The 23312-nt window shown below is 41.1% G+C and overlaps 1 protein-coding gene across 2 annotated transcripts in view; it reads left to right on the top strand.

Annotated features, from left to right (window-relative positions):
• The window catches only part of lama5 (laminin, alpha 5), a 90462-nt gene that overhangs the window by 28324 nt on the left and 38826 nt on the right, over nt 1-23312 (top strand). For both annotated transcript variants that reach the window (XM_084016215.1, XM_084016214.1), the window contains exons 3-13: nt 5371-5488; nt 6971-7089; nt 7644-7814; nt 8500-8597; nt 16170-16285; nt 20035-20153; nt 20911-21001; nt 21158-21292; nt 21399-21461; nt 21998-22138; nt 23076-23213. In XM_084016215.1, the coding sequence (XP_083872341.1) occupies nt 5371-5488; nt 6971-7089; nt 7644-7814; nt 8500-8597; nt 16170-16285; nt 20035-20153; nt 20911-21001; nt 21158-21292; nt 21399-21461; nt 21998-22138; nt 23076-23213 (1309 nt within the window). The remainder of the gene's footprint in view (nt 1-5370; nt 5489-6970; nt 7090-7643; nt 7815-8499; nt 8598-16169; nt 16286-20034; nt 20154-20910; nt 21002-21157; nt 21293-21398; nt 21462-21997; nt 22139-23075; nt 23214-23312) is intronic.

Here is a 23312-nt window from a genome sequence, read left to right as displayed (position 1 = left end):
CACACACACACACACACACACACATGCACTCATTATCTCTCTTCACGGCCACAAGACGCCAGATTAATCTGCCCATCCGCCTGGTTTACTGTAAAGAAATATCTCACATGCGTCTCTACTCACACACACACACAGACACACACACACACACACACACACACACACACACACACACACACACACACACACACACACACACACACCCACACAACGTTGTTGGTGATGTCATGAATAGATTGGCAGGTTGGTGGTTTTCTGGCTTGAATAGTTGGATGCTGTCCTTCCCTCTCCTCTCTTCTGATGCTGTCCAGTCTCAGCACACATTCCAGTCCGTCCCTCAGGTGTTTGATTTATTTGTGTTTGTTAGATATATTCTGGTAATCATACTCTCTTTTTAGGAGAAAATAGTGTACTGATTTAATTTCGATTACTGACGCCCAACCAAGGTCAGTCGATTAGATTTTGATGGTGATCCAGATGTGGGATGTCAGCTGTTGGATCCTTATCTTTTCTTAACATCGAAGCCCATGGAATTAGACATTTGGATACAGAACATTTTAATTTAACTTGATATTATACACGATAGAAGTGATGCATTTGTGTGTAATGATAAATCAGAGACTTCCCAGAGCCACAGCATTTTTTCCCGTAAAAAGTTCACGACCAAAGCGTTGACAGGTGAAATCTAAACTTCATATGTCCGCTCTTATCGCTCTCGCTCTGCAAGGCTTGTACAAGTTGAAGCGTCTCCTCTCTCCCTCCTTCATCCCTCTCTCCTCCAACCCTCTGTCCTTTTATTGTGTGTCTCCCGTCTTATCTCCATGGTTACCTGAGGCACCGGGAACGTGGTGCCACCGAGGAATGTGTACAATTATTAAACCAGCCAGGGGCCAGACACACACACACAAACTCACACACACACACACACACACACCTGCATTCCTCAAATGTCTGCATTGAAAATGTCCCTTTATTATGAGTCATAATATAAGTTACATTTTCACAATTGTTATACTTTTTGACTTCTGCAGAAACAGGTCAAGAATCACACCGTCTCTTTTATTATATTTGGTGTCATGGAGTAGTAGGAGGCCACTTCTATCAGAGTCCCTGCCTAACAGAGCTTTTACACCAGATGATGGTTGTCAAGAAAAGTCATCGTGTTCTTGAATGTTACGAAGGGAGCGTCGGAGAGCGAGCTGTACCCAGCATGCAGTTCAGTAGTCTAACAGATAATAGGGGTCCCCTCTAAATACATACACATCTACCATACCAGGTGGGAAGTGTATTTTAAGAACGGCCATCGAATAAGTCTCTGGGAAAGTCTTTTCCTTCCATTTTAGTGGGATCAGTTCTCCAGTAAACCTCAGTAATATTCAGTAATATTCCTATGTATATCATACAGTAAACAATACGGAACGCAGAGGAGATGCAGGATCACTACCTTCAGGTTTGATGGCCAGTGCCGTTACTGTCTTACTATCTGCCCCTCTTCATGTAGTGATTTCTTCCAATATCTTTGTTATTCTCTCCATCAGTTTCTTAACCCCTATAGTTTGACCTGTTGCTGGCTGCCCGTTGCCACAGCAACGGCAGTGTAATTGATGGGATTGACAGCCAATTCAGGGAGGCTGATCTGGGAGGCCGCCACTAATCCATAAATCCTGTAGAGGGGCGTGTGTGTGTTAGAGAAAAAGGGGGTCAGCAAAACCTTTTGTTTGTGTGTGTGTGTGTGTGTGTGTGTGTGTGTGTGTGTGTGTGTGTGTGTGTGTGTGTGTGTGTGTGTGTGTGTGTGTGTGTGTAATACATTGCTAAACCTGAGGCCGTGATGTTACGGACTCTCTCCACTCATCCAGACCAAAGCAACAAGTGACACTGGCCCGTTTGTCTTGATTGACAAAAACAGGAAAAAACAACATTTGAAATAAAAACTAAGAATTTGTAAATTGTAAATATATTCTAGATTTCTCAATTTCATGGATAGATTTTACATTTGGTCCATTTGTTTAGAAATACATGGAAAGACGCTACATAATTAAGATACACCAATAACCTGTAATCTGTTACAGACATAAAGATGTAATCTGATTATTGCTATTCAGGATTACTAGCAGGATTACAATTTTAAATGCATTTAAAAAAAGAACAATACATTAGCTTCCACAGACGCACACCACGATATGAGTCTCACACAGAGGCCAAGGCAGGATGGTTTCTGTAATTTTCCAGTTTGTTTGAGCAGGTTTTCGGTGATTTGGCTAAAGTTAATTCATGCGTGGATGTCAGGCATTTTGGATGGAAATCCAAAATGGCTCTTCTTAAATTAGATGTAGAGGTGTTCAGAAATTGTAGCTGTAGGGAAAAGTTTGGTGACAATACCTGCAAATGTAGGTGAAGTGGATCGTTGCCTTTACAATGAAACTGATGTTTTTCATTCGGCTTTATCCTCCTTTCACTACAATGAAAACGTGATATAATAGCTGTAGATTGTCATACAGCTCTGAAGTTCAGAGCAGATGTGTTTTCGTTTAGAATCAAAGTCTTGGGTTCAAAGGATCTGCTCTGAACTTCAGGTCGCTCCCTGAGCTGGTCAAACTTTAACCCTGGAACCAGAGAAATGTTTCTGGATTTGTCTTTCAATATATTTGGTCCCCAGGGACATGTAGGGGCCTCACTTTCAGTTTCCTGTCCTTTAGATCTCCTTCAGACACACAAATAGATGCTTTTGTTTTCTTCAACTTCAACAACACGGCACACATTCCCATGATTTCTTTTTTCTTATGCGTTGACAGGTTTTTCTTCTTAATTTATAAGAAACAAACCAGAATGGGAGCAGAGTGGAGGAATGAAATGCACATTTCCATTTCTACCGTCTTAATTCCATGAAAACTTGCAGACTGAGACTGGAATTCATGCTGGAACGAGCATTTTTCAAAGTGGCAGCATTGTAATATTATGATAGAGTTGTCTTTGTCTTTGGAGAAACCTAATATGAGTGTTTGGACGGATGGAGACGGATGGATGAACTTCAGTCTCTTCTGTTAACATTCCTCCATTTTCCTCATTCATCAGCCTGAAACACACACTTCTGGCATTCCTCAGTGATGTAATAATAGTGCTAGTTTTTGCAGGTCTTAGTGTGTGTGTGTAATGTGTTTGTGTGCTGCGTGTGTGTTGTCATCACCTCTGACAGAGCTGCCTGTCAGACGGAGGAAATGTGGAGATCACAGGCTGTCCTTTCAATGACGGATGATCAAAGTGTGCGTGTGTTAATTTCTGCTGTTGAGACAAAAACCGAGCTACATCGTATTATAACAGGAAGACAGGTTGGTTGGTTTCAACATTCAGGGATTACGTTTATTGTTTTTAATATTTAACACCATATTATTTTGGTCCTGGAACTGACCCTCCGTGTGGATGGGACCAGTGTAAACGCTAATGTTACATCTTGATGAAAAGGGACGTTTAAGTATTTGATAGGAGAAAATGTTTACAATGCAACAGTAAAAGTGCACAAAAAGTCAAAAATCTGCCTCCTAGTGAAGACAAATACCACATAACCACCTTGTCCTCTGTTCCAGTCAGGGACATGTGCTGCATGTCATACCTCCCTCTCTATCTCTACAGCTGTCAGCCATCAAATCAAAAGGCAAAACACTGATTTCCCTCAAATCCCTAGTGGTGTAAAAACTTTCCTTCAGAATAACCTGAAACATGTCTCGTGGCGCTGCTTCCTCCCTTTGGGTCGAGTTTTCACGCCTCAATTCAAGATACGGCAGGAAGTGAGGGGAGGGAGAGACATGCAAAACAAGTCTGTGACTGACCTCGAACCAAGCAGGTTGCCATTTATGGTCTTCACTCGAAAACTTCCCAAAACATTTTTCAAGTTGATCAAAAGCAGACAGAAATTAGAAAAGTGCAGATCTCTGTCAGATACGTCTCCCTCTCCCCTCCAAGACAAAGTAGATCTCTTTAGTGGATGATAACATATTGGTATGGAACTCATCAATGATACCACACTTTTTCTATGAGTGTCAGTTTTTGAGACCCAACAAACAACATACTGAAGCAGTTGTCAAAGTACACAACGACATTTCTATCAAATTTAATTAATCATATGTTGCAGTTAAAAATTATCCCTCAACACACACCCAGGTGTGAAAATTGATTTGATTAGTTCTAATATTATTATGTGTCGTCATCTTGTTATTTCAGTGTGTTCTGTTTCAACTGGGGAGCGATTTCAAGGTCTGACAGACAAAACAGTACAGCTGAGCTCCTCTGGGCCCCTGGGAGCAGTTTGTCATCGCTGTCTAACCAGCTCCGGGCCCTTTGTCAGGAAATGAGCGCGGGATGACAAAGAGAAGCGGCTGCAGCAGCCAGAGAGTGTAATGGAGGAGCATCTGGGGCTCATTACTGACAGGAATCAGCTTTTTGATAAAAACGTGTAACCTAAAATGTAACATGACATAACAGATCAGGCGTACTGTAGTTGGTTTTGACGTCCCTCAGGAAGGGAGGAGCTTCACAGGTCAACTGTTGACCTCCTGACACTGGTTTTATTAGATGCTGGAAGCTCACTTTTTCACTTTCAACCGTTTACTTGGCTCATCTAGTGTTCTCCTCTCTTTAACCCTTTACATCCCCCCCCCCCCCCCCCGTTCCCTTTTTGCAACGGTAAAGTCACGTCTGATTCATGTCTTATGTTTAAGAGTTTCCTTCCTTATCCCGTCCCTTACTTTATCCTCATGTCCTTTCTCTTAACTTTCTCTCTTCTCATGGATCCCCCTCATGAGCAATCAGTTGACAGATGTGTCCGTGTATGAATTGCACCGATCAATCATATCTTTATACATTACGACTAAGTGGTGAGATACCTTCAAGTTAAACAAAGTTGCTCATATGAGATTTGTCTCGTGACACATGAAGGTGTGGATAAGGAAGTAGAAATAGGCTTTATTGGTTTGCTGCTGGCCTAATAAGACCATCTCATTTCAAATGTATAGATCCATCCATCCATTGTCTACCGCTTATCCTGTATTCAGGGTCACGGGGGGGCTGGAGCCGATCCCAGCTATCATTGGGCGAAGGCAGGGTACACCCTGGACAGGTCTCAAATGTATCGATGAAATTCTAATCTAATGAATTGGATAATCATGATGAATCTATTAATTGTTAGAAGAGGATTTCTCAGCGCAGCAATGAGAGAACAAATGTTGTGTCAGAATTCATCTGTTTGTGCTGTTAATGTGTTTTTTATGAGGCCATTTTTATTGTTAAAGTTATCAATCATTTCTTGTCATCCCTTCCATATTTCCTAACTGCGTTGGAATATGTGAATCATGTGGATTCTCCTCTGTGTCTCTGCAGCTCTTCCATGTGGCCTACGTGTTGATTAAGTTCGCCAACTCTCCCCGTCCGGATCTTTGGGTTCTGGAGAGATCCGTGGACTCTGGGCAGACCTACCAACCCTGGCAGTACTTCGCCTGTGAGTAGCGCACATATCTGTTCCCCCATACAATGCATACATACGTACATACATACACACACACACACATACATACATACATACATATGTGTGACGCCAGCTGTTTGGGTTTTTAGGAGCAAACACAGTCAAATTCCATCAGCATCACTTCATGCTTTCCTAACCTCCCCTCAGGGTTCGGCTTAATTCTCCCTCTAATCTCAGAGTGAAGCAGCAGCCCCGAGGCCAGGCGGCTGATCGGTTGGTTGGTTTGTCGGTCAGGTCGGAGGGGGGGTATCATTACATCAGACCTGCCAGCTGATTGGCTGTGGCAGCTGTCAGTCCAGGTGGGCTGCAGGGGAATTCCAGGCATGTCTGCCAACAGGTTACAGCTTGGTGTTCACCTGAGCAGAAGAGAAAGAGACAGAGGGGGGTCTGCCTCATCTTCAGTGTGTGTGTGTGTGTGTGTGTGTGTGTGTGTGTGTGTGTGTGTGTGTGTGTGTGTGTGTGTGTGTGTGTGTGTGTGTGGTTGGTAATCCACAGTGTTTTTCAGACAGTGGGTGTTAAATAGTAGAGAGTATATTACTGTTGTCCTCCAAGCTGTAAATCTCAGAGTTGCTGACCGTTTCTCAGTTTGATCTGCTGCAGCTGTTAGTGGTCCGATGTGACATCTCAACATTATAAAATCAAATCCTCTTCTCTCTGTTGTTTTCTTGGTCTCTCACTCTTCTTCTGTGTCAAGGACAATCCCGAGATAAAGTGAAACTATTCCAGGAATGTTCACGGTCTCTTCATAAAGACACAATGGGACTTAAACAAGCGTCAAACATACTTTTAAGGTTTTATTCTTTCAATGCTGAGCAGGATTTCTCTAAAGCCGGATCTACCAGCTGATGTTTGTATGATTAAACGTTTAGGGTGCTTTCACACCTGTGTTTGGGTTTATTTGTTCCGGACCAAGTTCTGGTCTGATTCCTGTCAGCATGAAGTTAAACAAAATGACAAGTAACTTTCTGATTGGACAGTTTTGGTGATTGTCATCCTGCATCAGAACCCTTTATGCTTCTGATGTGTATATTTATGTTTCTCTGTCACAGAGCTTATGAAAAACTATCATAAAGACTAACGGGTAATGTCTTACCGATCTTTGTGTTGTGATCATTTGTGAATTGGGTAAGTTAGTGTAATCAGTGGAAGCTGATTGATGATGTTCCAGCTGTTCTGAAGCTGAAATTGCAGCTGTAGTATATTTAAGGAGGACTGTTGGCTAAAATATAGCCCTCCACAAAGCTGCGACCCTCCTCTAATTATGACACTGAGGCGCATCATTAAAAGGCCTCAAGATGGTTCACAGTCCTCACGCTTTGCAGACGGGATGTTCACACGTTTGCAAATACATGGTTGTGACTGATTAGATGCTTTTACATTCTCTCCCCCTTTCTCTCTCCCTCTCACGCTCTCTCTCGTGTGTGTGTGTGTGTGTGTGTGTGTGTGTGTGTGTAGCCTCCAAGAGCGACTGTATTGAGCGTTTTGGACAGAGGACCATTGAGCGGATCAACAATGATAATGACATCGTCTGCACCACCGAATACTCCCGTATCGTCCCGCTGGAGAATGGAGAGGTGCGTTTGTGTTTTAAAGTACTTCAATGTCTTTGTCCACAGTTGTAGAGCAGAAACAATACGCTAGTTCTTCTATTAATTACCCACAGAAAATGAAGTAATGTCAAATCTTGATAACCATATATGTCACATCATAGGATAGTTTCTGTTATTCAATAAATAAATAGTCTCAATGAAAAAACACATGGTAAAGCCTGGTTTTGTACTTCTGTGTGTATTCAATATTTAACAAATGAAAAGTATAAAGTACTACATTTAATTAAGTTACTATGTGCTTGTTATCATTTTCGACAACATGATACGATTACTTAAGACAATAAATGATCATATTGAATTATCACCCAGGCTTAACTGTCAATGTGCCAAATGGCTATTTTTTATTGTTATACTGAAAATGTACATCAACATAAAACACTAATAATACGACAGAAACACAGAGCGAGCTAAACCATGGCTCTGATATGTGTAGGACTTTCCCAGGCTGTAATTATAGGGTGTTTGTATTCCCACACCTGTCGGTCAGCTGATAAGCAGCCTCTGTCCTCCTCTCCCAGGTCGTCGTGTCCTTGGTGAACGGTCGGCCCGGGGCCATGAACTTCTCCTACTCACCAGTCCTCAGGGACTTCACCAAGGCCACCAACATCAGGCTTCGTTTCCTGAGAACCAACACGCTGTTGGGACACCTGATGGGCAAGGCGCTGCGTGACCCCACTGTCACCCGCAGGGTAATTCAGTTAGTTAGGACCGATAGTTGATGATGACGAGAATAAAGCTTCCTCGTAAATATACCTTTCATTGACAGTTCCAAGCTCTAAACTCAGAATCTCTTGTTGGGTTAAGTTGAGTTCAAGAGATTAATTGATTAACTTACTGTTGAAAGAAATGTGTATATTCCTCCCAAAATTAGATATAAAATGTATTCTCACCTCACTGCTTACCTTCCTGTCCTCTTTTGGAAGGAGAACTGAAGCCGTTATCTATGATCTCTTTAAATCCACCAGACTGTAATTTCATAACAAAGGAGTTGCTGGTCCACGGCTGCTTTTTTGTTTGTCTTTCAGTGTGACTTCGGAGAATTCAAGTATGTTTATAATGCATTATTATGGACGTCATGGAAAGTGTTACCATTTACTTAAAACCTGGAAAAAGGGGATTTCTAACCTGGATCCATTCAAAGGATTAACAAAATCTGCTTACCAGCAGTTTACAAGCAAGATGTAACGTTTGTATTAGTGAACTTTAGAGGCGCCGTTTACAGACTTTATTATTCATCAGAATGTTGTTGTTCTCATCCAACTCTCGGCAAGAGAGCATTCTAGTCTCCACAAAACTATTATTTTAAATAAAACATGATGCATGACAACATGTTGTTGATAATAACTCATATAGTGTATTGTTTCTATTTTACAGTATTACTACAGTATCAAAGACATCAGTATCGGAGGACGCTGTGTGTGTAACGGACACGCTGAGGCCTGCGACGCCAAGGATCCCAACGACCCCTACAAGTAAGATGCAAGTGTGTGTGTGTGTGTGTGTGTGTACAGTATGTGTGTGTGTGTGTTTGGTATGTGTGTGTGTGTACAGTATGTGTGTGTGTGCGTGTGTGTGTACGGTATGTGGCTGTGTGTTGGAGCAGGCATCCCGAGTCACCATGATAACATAAATCATTTTTAGAACCTGCTGTGTTTACCAACACACACACACACACACACACACACACACACACACACACACACTTAATCACACTCGATGCTGCAATTCCATTATTAAATGAATATCCTGGAGCAGACTTCAACATACCTGCTCGTCTGCGATGCAAATAATATGTGAGATCGGTTTCAACACATGAGTCGGCCGATAAATCGAAGGAGGAAAGGAATGAGTTTAAATTGTAATTTCTGCATGCCAGTAGTGTCAAATCTCAAACAGAAAAACCAAGTCAAGTCTGAACAAATGAAGGCTTAATAGAACCACCATGACACCTGAAATGTATTAAAATGATGGCTGTCAAACTTAACGCGTTCACATGAGGGGATTCATTTGTGGAATTAACACATTTAATTAACACGTTTGGCTCTCTGGATGGGTCGTTTGAGTATTAAAAAACAAGATGGAACAATCAATAAACATGCAGTGATTTGCACACACTGTTTTGTTTCACTGAAGCACTTGAAGCTTAAAGTAGCATCTCAACACTCAGCATGTGTTAAAGCCTTTCTCATGTCGGCTCCCAGACCGTGGTGAGAAGCCCAGAAGGAGACGTTGTCGTTGGGTAATTGATCATACATCTACTCCGATACAACCAACCACACCTGATACCACTGCAGCAACGTGACATTAACCTCTCATCACTGAGTCTAATAAGCCGCTCAGCTGCAACAATAGCTTTAGTTTAGCTGTGAAGTTGTCAGCTGTTTGTCTGCTGCTAGAATGTGTTTCCACCGATGTATTACTGACGTGAGCAAGTGTCCGGTTGAGAAGTGAGAGTGTGGCGGTGGTATGAAGTCAGCAGTAACCTTACAGCGTGAAGGTAGCAGTGCATTGTGGGCACTTATTTGTCGGTGAATAAATGCTACAACTAGAGACGAGCTAAGTTCCCGTTGCTTGTTGTCAGAAGAGCTGATAATTAAAGTGAAGGAGGTTAGCTCCGGCTCAGGAACACTTAAGGTGGGCTGACCTTTAAGGTGGACTTGCGTTCATTTAGTGTCATTGGAGCAGCTGAAACAACTGGAGGTGATGAGGAAAGATTTATGATTTCAACTTCTATATGAATAAACTCTCTTTTTTTTTAATTGTTGGAGCGGAATTACAAGACAGAGCCTGTTTAACCCAAGGATGTGTGTGTGTGTGTTTGTGTGTGTGTGTGTGTGTGTGTGTGTGTGTGTGTATTTCAACATAAGTATAGGTGTCTCGTGAGAAGTGGAAGTGGGTAGTATGTGTTTAATTTAATAATATGTGTGTATTGCATGAGTAGTAGCATTTGTGTGTGTGTGTGTGTGTGTAACCACCTGCAGGCTGTGGGGGATCTGAATCACGCACACACACACACACACACACACACACACACGCACACACACACACACATACATACACACAGGCACAAAAGGCATGAACAGTCACGTATCTGCCTATTAATATAAGTTCTCTGTCTCCGTCTCTTGTAAAGCCCTTGATGGAGCTCCTTCCTTGCTGTTGCACATGAGCGATTTGGGAATTTGGGAGGAAAGGAGGGATTTGAGAGGGAGGAGAGAATGTTGTGTTGGGGGGGGGGGGGGGGTTCTGGGATTGTCAGGTATTTAGATGTACAATGGAGGAGAATATACTGCTGCTGGGAGGCGTTTTTTCTGTCTTTTTTCTAACTAAGAAAATATATATCTGTACCTCAGTGATAAAACTGTTCACTTTGGCTTCACATTGATGCCAAATAATCTAGATGTGGAGATCATTTGACTTTCTGTGCAGCAAAAAGATACAGAGGTGTCGAACAGCAACTTCAATTGCAAGATGGAAAAAATTCAAGATGGAAAAAAATAAATTAAATTATCATATCTTTAACAAAAACATCCCATCAGAAATCCCCATAAAAAACATTTATTTATTTTCTTTTAACCACAAATACGTTCTCTAATAAAAGGTACATTTTCTGTCGAGTTTAACTTCCCTTGGAACTTTTCTGGAAATGTACTGACTGACCTTTGCAACGTTAGCCTGGATGGAGATGAATGATAAAGTGACACATCAGGCAGCAGACAAACATATTATTAATTGACATTATCAGCCCAAAATGTATCGTGTGTTTGGTGTTGAAATTCGTTTGGTGTGGATTCCCGAGGCGAGACTCTCAGATCTGCTGTAACACTGTAAGCAGACTGCAATAATTCTCCACGTGTCACCCTCCCAATGCTGTGTTTGCGTCTGTATCGTTGATGCTGAGCAGAGCAGAGTTCAGCCTCAGTCACTCCATCAGGTCTGTGTTTAAACGGCTGAAATTCAACTTGACCTCGTGTCCTCTGCGTGTCCGCTGTGTTTGTGGCAGACAGATGTAGCTGGAGGACTGTGTGTGTTTCATGGGTGTTTGTAATAGCTCGGTGGGGCCCCGGTCGTTACTGTAAGAACGTGTGTGTGTGTGTGTATACGTTCACATACCTGCTTGCACACACATCTTCACACGTTAATGCAACAGACCTTCTCCCCCAGACATGAAAACTCATGAACTTATGAAGTCCATCTGCCTGCATAAGTAAAATGATCGATTCAAATATCCCAGGCTTTGTAAAGCTTGCTTGTCTTATGTTACTGCCACTTACAGATTCAAACAAATTGTAAGGAGACGGTGGAATTAGTGTCTTCCACAACACAATTATGTATAATTCAGTCTAACATACACAGTGGTGTTGTAATGGCTCTATTTTTGGATTTTCATACAGAATGTGAGCTTGAATCTCTTTGTGGCACCAGAGGTCTATATTTACACAACAGAGTGTGTTTATACTGGCATGATAATGTATTGCAGGCTGATGTACAGCACAGTCAACCTGAGGGACTCCTGGCTTCACACCCTTCATACAGGATTAGGGGGGGTTCTGGAGATTATGGTTATAAAGCACATTGATACTCATCTCCTGAGAATAAATTGGGTACCATTATCACCCACTGAAGCTGTATTTCACTGTACATGCTTGTAAGGGTAAGGAATTGTGTGACGTAGACCGTGATCTCCATACAGTGAATGTGTGTTTATTTTGTAGACGTCATGGGAATAATAGAGGTTTACTGAACATGTAACCAGAGTGTTTAAATGATGCTCAGCAGGGCCTGAATTTACTGTAAAAGTGTCATGGCTCATCGGGGACTTTGCATTGGTTGGTTCCAATAGTTGCAGTCTAGAGTGAAAATATAAGTCAACATCGATGATATAGTCTATGATCATTTTACTCATCTGGTTATAAACATCCATATACAGGTGGTAAAACAATTGGAGTTAAGTGTGTAATTATAATAATATTTAACTGTATTCTTAATAATGAAGTAATAAATACTTAATTTCAAAAATGTTTCCACTTAACAAGCAGGAGGAGGATAAATAAGCAAAACACAAGTTACGCCTGATTTTGTTTCCATGTATTTGCAGCAGTTAGATCATAGAGTTGCCGGCTGGCTGCTTGGTGTGTATTGTATGTCCACATAGTTTGTTCATTTGGTTTCACTTTGCTGCATCACCTCCAGTTCAGGATCAGAGCTCCGAGAGGTGAGGCTACATCTGGAGTAATCATTAGCACCGCTGGTGTGTGTGTGTGTGTGTGTGTGTGTGTGTGTGTGTGTGTGTGTGTGTGTGTGTGTGTGTGTGTGTGTGTGTGTGTGTGTGTGTGTGTGTGTGTGTGTGTGTGTGTGTGTGTTAAGTGATTGTGTACGTGGGGTTCAAAAAGCAAACAGACTTTTCCTTTGGGTGTCAGGATAATGAAGCATAAAGAGGAAGGAGCTGCGGAGAGAGATAAGTAGGAAAGAATTTCTTAAAATTTGGCACAAATATCCACTTGGACTTCAGGATGAGCTGATTAAAAGGTCAAAGGTTACAGAAAAGAATGCCAAATAGGTTTAAACAATGAAGTGATGACAATTTGGACAGACGGATGTAACTTATTATAAATGATTGCAGTAATTCTAGTTTAGATGATGGTAAACTATGAACTACAGCTCTGCAGAGTTTCCCAAAGGAAGTCGGTTGGTACAGGTGCAGCGTGATATCACAGAAATATGTCAAATGACATAAATGTGTATTAACAAAACTACTACCAAGTGTTATTATTGTGGTGGCTGGATCTGTTTTCCTCAGAGCGTAGCAGCTACCATCATAGGACAAGTTGTACATTTACTTTGGTTGTTCCACCATCCACTTTCCATTTTTGCTGCCAGAGAAAATCACTGCAAAGAACTTGCTTTGATACTTAGTAACTGGGGATAGCTGCCTATAGTGACCAGGCAACACTCAAGCCTTTTGGTTTTGCAGCAGTTGATGCACTTCTTTTAAATGGAGCCTTTCATAGTTAAAGCATTGCTTGTAGGGAACCGATCTAACCGCTGATGATGTCATTGCTCTATAGCCATTACATTGTGTAACCCTCATAATAAGTTAAAACAAATAAAAACGTTTCTGTTGCTATTTTAAAGAGTATTTTGGAATGGAGAATAACAAACGAGAAACATACAGTAACAACTATTGTTTTTAGTCACAGTGGGAACATTGTATGGTAAAGTGAATAAAAGCTAGCATCAACAGCCCTTCATACCAACAGTGGTTATTAGGATTATCACACAGTTGCAATACAGCCCTTGTTAGAACAAAACAGTCATTCAGAAACTCATCTAAATGTTAATAAAGGCCTAAAAGAAATAGAGAGAGTAAGAGTTAGAAAGCAGAGATCAGAAGGGAGGTGTGAGTGGAAAGGAGAGCGGTTGTTAATACACACAGTTTTCTGTCCCAGGTGTTCTTCACAATCAGACACAGTTCACCTTTAGACACAGCTGTTTGTTTTACCAAAGAATAGACTGAGACGGTATTTAATTTGTGACTCATCTGGGTATTTTACACGCAGCAGAATGATTAACCTCGGTGGAAAGAGCAATCACTGACACATGAACCCTTTCAAAGTGTTTAAATACTCTTCAAATATTATCTCTGCTTTGGAACTGGCATTTCAAGAATTATAGCTGTGTTATTGCAGTGAATATAAATATGTGATCCAGAGGGGATTCTGGTGTTTTAAACACTAAGTATGTGGATTGATTTCCTCTTGAAATGTGGTTTATACTTTTATCACAAAGTGCCAAATATTCTTCATCTCTCGGGTCATACAGTTCCTGTTTTTAATAATTGTTTCACGCAGACGGGTGTTTGATTGATGGGAACATGGCACGAGGAATTCAAATAAATCCCACCTGACCTCATCAAGCTTGTGGAGATGTCTGCTTCATGTCAGAGCGAAGGAATGCAGATCTGAAAACTAACATCAATGCTGGACTTTGTTTAACGTCATTATATATCCAGCAGGTGTGTAATAGACGACAGCGGGCCTGCTGACTGGAGGTCTGTGTTTAAAGGTTGGACCTGTAGCTGTTTGACTGATCCGCTGTACGATAATCACGACAGAGAAACAGTTTGAAGGCCACGAAACAGACGGCATTATGGGGGAGAGACCGACCTGCTCTGTTCGTTAGTGAGAAGAAGCACCGATGTAAAAATCAATATACAAATAGTCTAATTCACAATCAAACATCCTCAGATTTAAATTTGTGATTCTTTTAAAGTCTTTTAGAGAGGAGAACATTTACGGCGATGTGATCATTTCCCATAGTACATATTCCATTATTATTTTAGTATTTTTTTATTGTATTTTGCGCTATCCTCTATCCTCTGCTGCTGTAACCCTGCAAATGTCCCCACTGTGGGACTAATAAAGAATAATCTTATCTTATATAACACTGAAGGGGTGAGAAAACTGGTCAAAAACCAATAAGCTATTTATATTATTATTATATTAGCTTTTTATTTCATAAGCAGCTTTTGGGGAAAGCCATGGTTACAGTTTACGATGGCTAATATTAGTCCGTACAATCAACGACCTGGCTGTTGGACAAGCGATTAAGAGAACGATTGCAGGTTTCTCAGAAATCTCGCTCGACTCTCTTGCCATTTGAGTTCTTCCATGATCTCATTTCCTGCACGGCTGATGTCAAAAGATCCGATATTCACTGTAGGGACCTTGTCTTAATATTTTTCTCATAATTTGCATGTTCCGGACTTGACTGAGACAGTGCAGGATAAAAAAAAAGGATAGTTAGATATTCTAAAACGGTGCTTTCTAAGTTCACAAGTTCAGGGGAGCTTCTCTCTGTTTGCTTTCCTGTTTCAGTGAGGTGGAGTTCTATCGATGGATAATACGTCATATAGGAAATAATCAATGAAGAAACTCATTCTATAAAAATAACTATAGAACTATAAATCAAAAAGTGAAATTCAGCTTTATAGACCTTTGAGTGATGACCAGGTTTACTCTGCTTCGGCCAGGAAGCTGCTGCTCCACGACTAACGCTGGAAACCAGGAAGTATTGAATTTGGATGGAAACCGTCCATTGAAATTCATTTCCTGAAACGCTCGAAAGGAGCTGATCGCCCAGGGAGGAAAGGAAAGGAGGCTGGAGAGTGAGAGAGCAGTGGGATGCATGGTTGAGCATGTGAATTAAGTAGTGTAAGATAGAGAGAGAGAGAGAGAGAGAGAGAGAGAGAGAGAGAGAGAGAGAGAGAGAGAGAGAGAGAGAGAGAGAGAGAGACTGAATGAATGGATCTGATAGGAAAGGTGAAAGCTGGAAACACAATGAGCCTGTTGAAACACAATACACAGACATGTTATCAGCACAGACCAGAGTGCAGTGACACACACACACACACACACACACACACACACACACACACACACACACACACACACACACACACAGCAGAGCAGCCCCCTAAAGACACGTTTTAAATGCTTCAAACCTCTCAAATACAAAGTGACTTTATTATTAAGATTGTTGTCCTTCAATAGTTAAATGCATGGTGATATTAAAAAACAGCACAAACTCAAGCTTAAAAGGTGGTTTATGAATTGAAATCAAACTGAAGCCACAGTAAAAACCGCTGTGTTTGTCTCGCCTTGACCGGTTAAGAGGACTCAGAGACGACAGAATGGCATTAAGGGAGTTTCTCCTCTCTCCCTGCTGTGTTTTGGACACACTCGGCAGGCCGCAGGTTTACACACTAATCCGATTAAAAGCTGGGGTGAAGCAGTCAGCCGCCGGTCGATGAAGGAGGAAGATTAACTCTTTCTTTGTTGGGGGGTCCATTTCCAGTTTTCTCTTTTCTTTTGACTCTCTGTCACTCTCTCTCTCTGTCTTTCTCTCTCCCCCTTTGATGTGACAGTAGCAGGGAAGCAGTAGGGGATGTTAACATCGGAGATGGGTGCATGGGTGTGTGTGTGTGTGTGTGTGTGTGTATCTTTTGTTTTCTTGACTCATACTGTTGCTGTTGTTGTTTATAGGTTACAGTGTGACTGTAAACACAACACCTGTGGCCTGTCTTGTAACCAGTGTTGCCAAGGATACAACCAGTTACCATGGAAACCGGCCACGACCTACAGAGCCAACGAGTGTGAACGTGAGTAGTGGTCCTGATACCGTACGCACTGATGCACTCATGGAAGAACTCATGCTTGGTCTCTCTCTCTCTCTCTCTCTCTCACACACACACACACACACACCGTTTAATCAGTGATCCCTGCAGAGGAATGTGTTTTCTTTCATGTGTTGGTTCAACAGAACGAGCTGGCCTTAATTGAGTGAAGCTGAACAGACACATGTTCTGCAGTGTTAGCGCTGCTCACACACACACACACACACACACACACACACACACACACACTTGAAGTCCAAAACATCGATCGGCCATTTGTAGCATTTCACAAAGACTACCAGCTAAAAGCTCGGGTCCTGCTGCAGTCTGTCATTATCAAAGCTCCGGTTATATTTACATGTGCGAGCGTCTGTTATCAAAGCTGCAGTTATATTTAACAAGGAACAACACGAGTATCACGATGGCAAAAGGGTCGCCAAAGGGCAACGTGATATGAAACGGCAGATAGAGGGAGATGCAGGTGTTTGCTGCCTCGCCATCTCATGAGTTTATGCCCCAATATCACGTTATCATGTCACTTATCGGCTCGTTTATGCTACAAAGGACTCGCTAGCAGATCTGTACATCCTGTTTATCACAAACTACTATCAACCTGCGGTTAAACATTCTCTTGCACCCTATTTTCCCATGAACATGCTACATTGTGACCAACACATTAGTGTTGACATCGGCAGGAGGAGAGCGAGTTAATAGTTAATGATTTGCTGTTAGCAGTCGGTTGTCCTTGGTCAAATAACGGAGCTAACAGTTAACGTTAATGCAGGTTGCATTAAGTAACGTTAGGAGCCGAAGCTCAAATGTTAGCTTCCATAGCGAACTACAATAGGTTTGTGGCCGACTATCAGGGTGCTACAGAGATTGAGCAAATATGAGCTGTCTGAAATTGAACATGAAGACGTGTGAACATTAACATATCCCACGAGTCTGATCCACAACAGCTCTGTCAAAGCCACAAGTCAGCTGAGGCTGTTTAATGCGACCAAAATAAATAGTCTTTTATTTTTGCTACAATGGAGAGAAAACTTTGTTCTCTGTTCACGAGTTATTCTGGTCCGTTAAGTTTCTCGTCACTTGACTGACTCACATTTAGAGGCCCTTTTAGATTTGTTTTCTTATGGTTGGTTGGTGTCAAGAAAGGAAAAAACAGTCAATTGTGCCTCATGTCTAGAAAAACAGCTTCAAACAGTAGAACTCAGTGCTATCGGAGCTGGAGGATAAGGAGTGCTGGTTTATTCAGCCGGCACCTCTCAGGCGCTGAGGGTCAGATAAGAGTAAAAAGCTCTATATCAAGGTTTCACTGTGTATGAAGAGCAAACGTTGGTCTGGAGTTTATGTGTGAATCTTAAGCATGTTGTCCTTTTTCTTTATCTTAGATAAAGTTAAAGTATGAATGCAATCTCCGTACACTGTGTGTACATGTACAATGGAGAGGTCAAGTTTGGGGTGTTCCGGTTCCTCTTTATTCATATAATCAAAAGAATCCGATACACAAACACAAACACAAACACAAGTCCTGCTCACGGTGATGACAAGCCGGCCCACGACACCGTCCTGCACCTAGTCCCCTGGGGAAAAGAAAACACACATGAAGCTAAAACAAACATTTGCATTTCTATTTAATATATCAAAATACGATGTTTGTCTGCGTGATAGTCGTGTCTTCAACCCTCCACCTCCAAAGAGGATGTTTAGTTTTAGAGGATGAATGTATATTTAAACCTGGATCCATTTGATTTTCAAATGATAATCTCATTATTAGAATTGTTTTTGTCCAAATCACTGTTAAAAAAATGACACACATATATTAAATACATGTGTGTCATTGTCATATGTGTATGTAGGGAGATGTTAAGATGCAACCCTGTGTTAACATACAAGGTGTTAAAATCAACCATTTCAGCTTTGTGTTTGTTCTAGACTCTTTGAATGAACAGATTCTTAAAAAAAAAAAAAAAACTTCAATAGTGTAACATAGTAAGAGATGGCACCAGTCTGTGATCACTGACTGTAATTAGACATGAAATAACCCTTTTATGATTCATAAAAACTCCCCAATCTTCTTATTTCTACTTCAAACTACAAAGTGTCTGATGCCTGACTTCCAACAAACGTCAGGAAATGATTAAGCTTGTCTGGTGTTAATTACAGCTTCTCTCATTTCTTTCTTTTTGGATTTGGTTTGAAAACAATCTGAATATGATCCTCAGCAGAGAGTGTAATAATCTCCCACCCAGCTGAATGAACACCTGACAGGGAAACAGGTTTCACAACGGCAACTACGTTTGAAGCGACTTCACAGAGCAGCCAGAGATTAATGGCTGAGCTGCATCAAACAATCGTGTCACTGAAGAAGAAATTAAGCATTTAGATGATCATCTGAACAGCAGAGAAATGATACCAGGGTCCATTAAACAGACATTTACAACTATAGTTATTAGTTACTATTAGGGGTGAGTATTGGCAAGAACCTCACGATATGATACGTATCACGTTACTTTGGTCACGATATGATACGTATCACGTTACTTTGGTCACGATACGATACGTATCACGTTACTTTGGTCAGGATACGATACGTATCACGTTACTTTGGTCACGATACGATACGTATCACGTTACTTTGGTCAGGATACGATACGCATCACGTTACTTTGGTCACGATACGATACGTATCACGTTACTTTGGTCACGATACGATACGTATCACGTTACTTTGGTCACGATACGATACGCATCACGTTACTTTGGTCACGATACGATACGTATCACGTTACTTTGGTTACGATACGATACGTATCACGTTACTTTGGTCACGATACGATACGTATCACGTTACTTTGGTCACGATACGATACGTATCACGTTACTTTGGTCACGATACGATACGTATCACGTTACTTTGGTCACGATACGATACGTATCACGTTACTTTGGTCACGATACGATACGTATCACGTTACTTTGGTCACGATACGATACGTATCACGTTACTTTGGTCACGATACGATACGTATCACGTTACTTTGGTCCCGATACGATACGTATTACATTATCATGACATCGCGATGTAAATAAAGATGAAAACACAAGTACCTGTATACATCAGATGATATTAATCAGAGGACAAATTGAGTCAAACCTATTTCATTCAAAACAGCCTCTCCATTTCATTAATTCCCATGAAATTCACTGGAATAAATATTGTAAATAAAATGAAAAAATGATAAAATACTGCTTTCACAACATGTCTAAACATTAATCTTTTTTTTTTTTTTTTAATTGATCTTTGGGGTTGAAAAATCGATATTGTATTGGGCGGAAAAGTATCGCGATATATTGCCGTATAGATATTTTTACCCACTCCTAGTTACTATGCATTAACTTACTTCTTGTTTTCTTTCACTCTCTTGTTTCTGTTTTACTTTTGTTTTATTTATTATTATTTATTGTCCTGCTTCATGTCTCTCGACTTGCAGTTTGAGTTGGGTTTTTTGCCATTTATGAAAATGTTATGTAAATCAACATCAGGCTGACAAATAATCCATGTATGTAAAATAATCGTAATTTAATCATAGGCACTAATAATACATTTGCTCAGATGTATCCCCCAATTCACACAATGAACCCAGTGTAGATTCATTGTATTATTATTTGTTTTTTATGACCATGACCTTTTTTAACTGTGTTCCATGTTGAATGTGTTTGTGTTCCAGCGTGTAACTGTCACCGTCACTCCTTCGACTGTTACTACGACCCCGAGGTGGATCAGAAGAGAGGCAGTATCGATGTCCACGGACACAACAGAGGAGGAGGAGTCTGCCTCAACTGTCAGGTAATATTATTGTTATTCCCCACCAAGTGACTGTTATTCATGTTCCTTCTGTATCTTCAAAGAATGGCAAAATGAGATGAATGTAATTATTTGACCTTTGTATTCTGTGATGTTGTCTGAAGTACGGTGAGGTCTTAGAGCCATTGCAGGTTAAATAAAATAGTAATTACGGTGCCAAGACAGGACGGTGATATTCTGAGAAAAAACATGGATATTATTTAGAATTAAATCTACTATCTATTATCTGAGATTAAAATCATAATTTCATGGGGAACACATTTAAATATTCTCATAAATATACATGAAAATAAAGAGGACATTCCTTTAGATGAAAGTCACAGAGAACAAAACTATGCTAATGAAAAATAATGTTGTTGTTTTTTATCACAACGTAACAAGGACACACATCACTGATTAATCTCATTAAAGCAGACGCCTCTGCTTGCCGTGTATTATGTCTGCAGTTGATGACCTAATGAAATTATACTTTGTAATCTGATTCAGCAATACATGCTGATTTGAGTTTTATTCTTGTACATTTATTTGGTGTAAATTTACCCCTTGAATCTCATTCCCACCCTCCCACAGCTCCGTGTATTTTAGTACTTACAATAAGCTGTCGTACTGAAGTGTCTCATAATTCAAATTCTTCAACTTGTGTACATAATATACAGAATAAACATTGTCTCTGTGATCTGTCTCATTTACGTCTTTATATCATGAACACTCTCTGTTTATGGAAACTCTTCCCTTTCAGCATCACACCACTGGAGTCAACTGTGAGCGCTGCATCCCCACCTACTACAGGTCACCTGACCACGCCATCGAATCCCCACTGGCCTGCTCACGTAAGTGGCAGCGGTCTGTCAAACGGACACAAAGCATTCACATGCAAATGAAATATCTAGCATTCTCTAAAATATCCTATTTCATCATCTTCCTCTGCTGGTTTGTGTCCCCCTCCTCTTCCTCCTGTTCCTCTACCTCCCTCTTCCTCTCTGCAGGCTGCAGCTGTCAGTCAGAGTTTACCGATGGCACCTGTGAGGATCTGACCGGTCGCTGTTTCTGCAAACCCAACTACACCGGAGAGAACTGCGACTCCTGCGCCACCGGCTTCATGAACTTCCCCGACTGTTACCGTGAGTCGCAAGACAATGTCTGACGCAACACATTCACATCCACCATGCCTAAAAGCTTCATATTGATTTATTTTCCTGGTTTCTAATCTCTCTCTCTCTCCGTCAGCCATCCCCACATATCCCTCCAACAACAACAATGGCGAGGCCAAACCTGCAGGAGAGATCATCAGTAAGACTTTCTTTCTGTTTTGTTCTCGTGTCCTTTGTGTGTTTTCCTGCTTCTTGGGTCTTATTCAAGTAAGTAAACCATTGCAAAGAGTTGCAACAAATATTATTATTTAATAATGCTTATGGAACGGGTTCAGCTCAGAGAAAAAAACCCTCCACAGAGCATTTCATTGCAGAAATGTGAAAGAAGGTCCCACTCTTCTAAATTACAATATAATATAATGTGACAACTTCTGATGATATTCACTCATGCTGTATCTGTGAGTTCCCATCTTCTCCTCTCACCTGTTCAGCTGTTGATGATCGTGGTGTAATTCAGATGTTTTGGGAAAATCGGTGTGACATGAATGGAATTTCAGTGTAAAGTGATAAGCTGGAGAATCCAAAACAAATGAAAGCAGAACAGAGATGCATTCTCATCACAGAGAATAACTTTGGCTACTTTTAATCAGCTGCTCTCCGTATCAAAAGTTAAATAACTTTGTTGACAAGAAGCATCACTGAGAGCAAAACTTTGTTGGTGTCCTCTCTCTGCAGACTGTGAGTGCAGTGCAGCCGGTACTGTGGATAACTCCTGCAGGCCGGATCCCCGGACCAGGACCTGCGTCTGTAAACCAGGTTTCACCGGAGACCACTGTGACACCTGCGCTCCCGGTTTCTACGGACTCAACTGTCAGGGTGAGAGATGGTTAACTGGACAGACACATTCACATTAATACGTGTGTCACACTTCAATGCAACCTGTGGAATCTGAAAATAATCAGATTTTGTGATCATAGGAGCAGCTGCACGGTGGATAAACACATTTCATTCCTAACAACGTTCCTCTAATTTGGTGATGGACACTTTTCACTTACACAGTATTTGTAGACTGGTTTTTAAAGAATAAAAAGACATAACACATGTACAAATACAGTGAAGTGCAAGTATTATGAGGTTGAGTGAAGTGCAATGGATGAACAAAACCTGTGAAGATGTGTCTTGTTTCATTATAAAAGTAAGAATGACATACAACATGTGATGCTGATTTTGGACAGAAAAGCCCTTTTGAAGCTGATGTGAAAATGAATCAGTTGTGATGTGTAGTGGACTTTGAGTGTTGACAGTTTCTGTCACAAAAATTCATGAGCTTGTAAAAGATGAAACTCAAAGTCATCAAATCAACATGAGTGAGCTTTAAATGAGGAGTGTGTTGAAACCTCCAGGATGCAGAGTTCTTCACTGCAACACGTTCACAGCTGAGGTTAATGAGTTGTGGCCCATTTGTTCTGCTCAAAAACACACTGACAAAAATACAAACAAAGGTAGCTTTATTTATCAGCTTGTTTATTTAACCTGTGTAGGTTTACCACCCAGAAACAGCCACACACACACACACACACACACACACACACACACACACACACACACTCCTGAATAAACAGCATTCCGCTAAGCTACGTCAATCACAGTAAATAGTTTTACACTTCGTTGGTAGAGCTGTTAAACAAACACATAGTAATCTCTTAATAAAATAAAAAAGAAACGTGATTTATTGGTGTGTTTTGCTGCTGTTTAATTTATGTGTGTGTGTGTGTGTGTGTGTGTGTGTGTGTGTGTGTGTGTGTGCCTGCAGGCTGTCAGTGTTCAGGTCCCGGTTGTCTGGATGGGTCATGTGACTTGGTGACCGGTCACAGCGTGTGCCGGAGTGGTTTCCAAGGTTACGAGTGCGACCAGTGTGCACCGGGCTACTTCAACTACCCTCTCTGCCAACGTGAGTCATCTGTGGTTTGTAGATTCAGGATAAATGTTTACTCTCATCTTGGAAGGAGCTTTACAGGGTCGGGAAATATGGGAAAACATTGTCATATTT

This window comes from Eutrigla gurnardus (assembly GCF_963514095.1).
Source record: "Eutrigla gurnardus genome assembly, chromosome: 8".
In the NCBI taxonomy this organism is placed as follows: Eukaryota; Metazoa; Chordata; class Actinopteri; order Perciformes; family Triglidae; genus Eutrigla; species Eutrigla gurnardus.
This window is presented reverse-complemented; position numbering and strand designations above follow the sequence as displayed.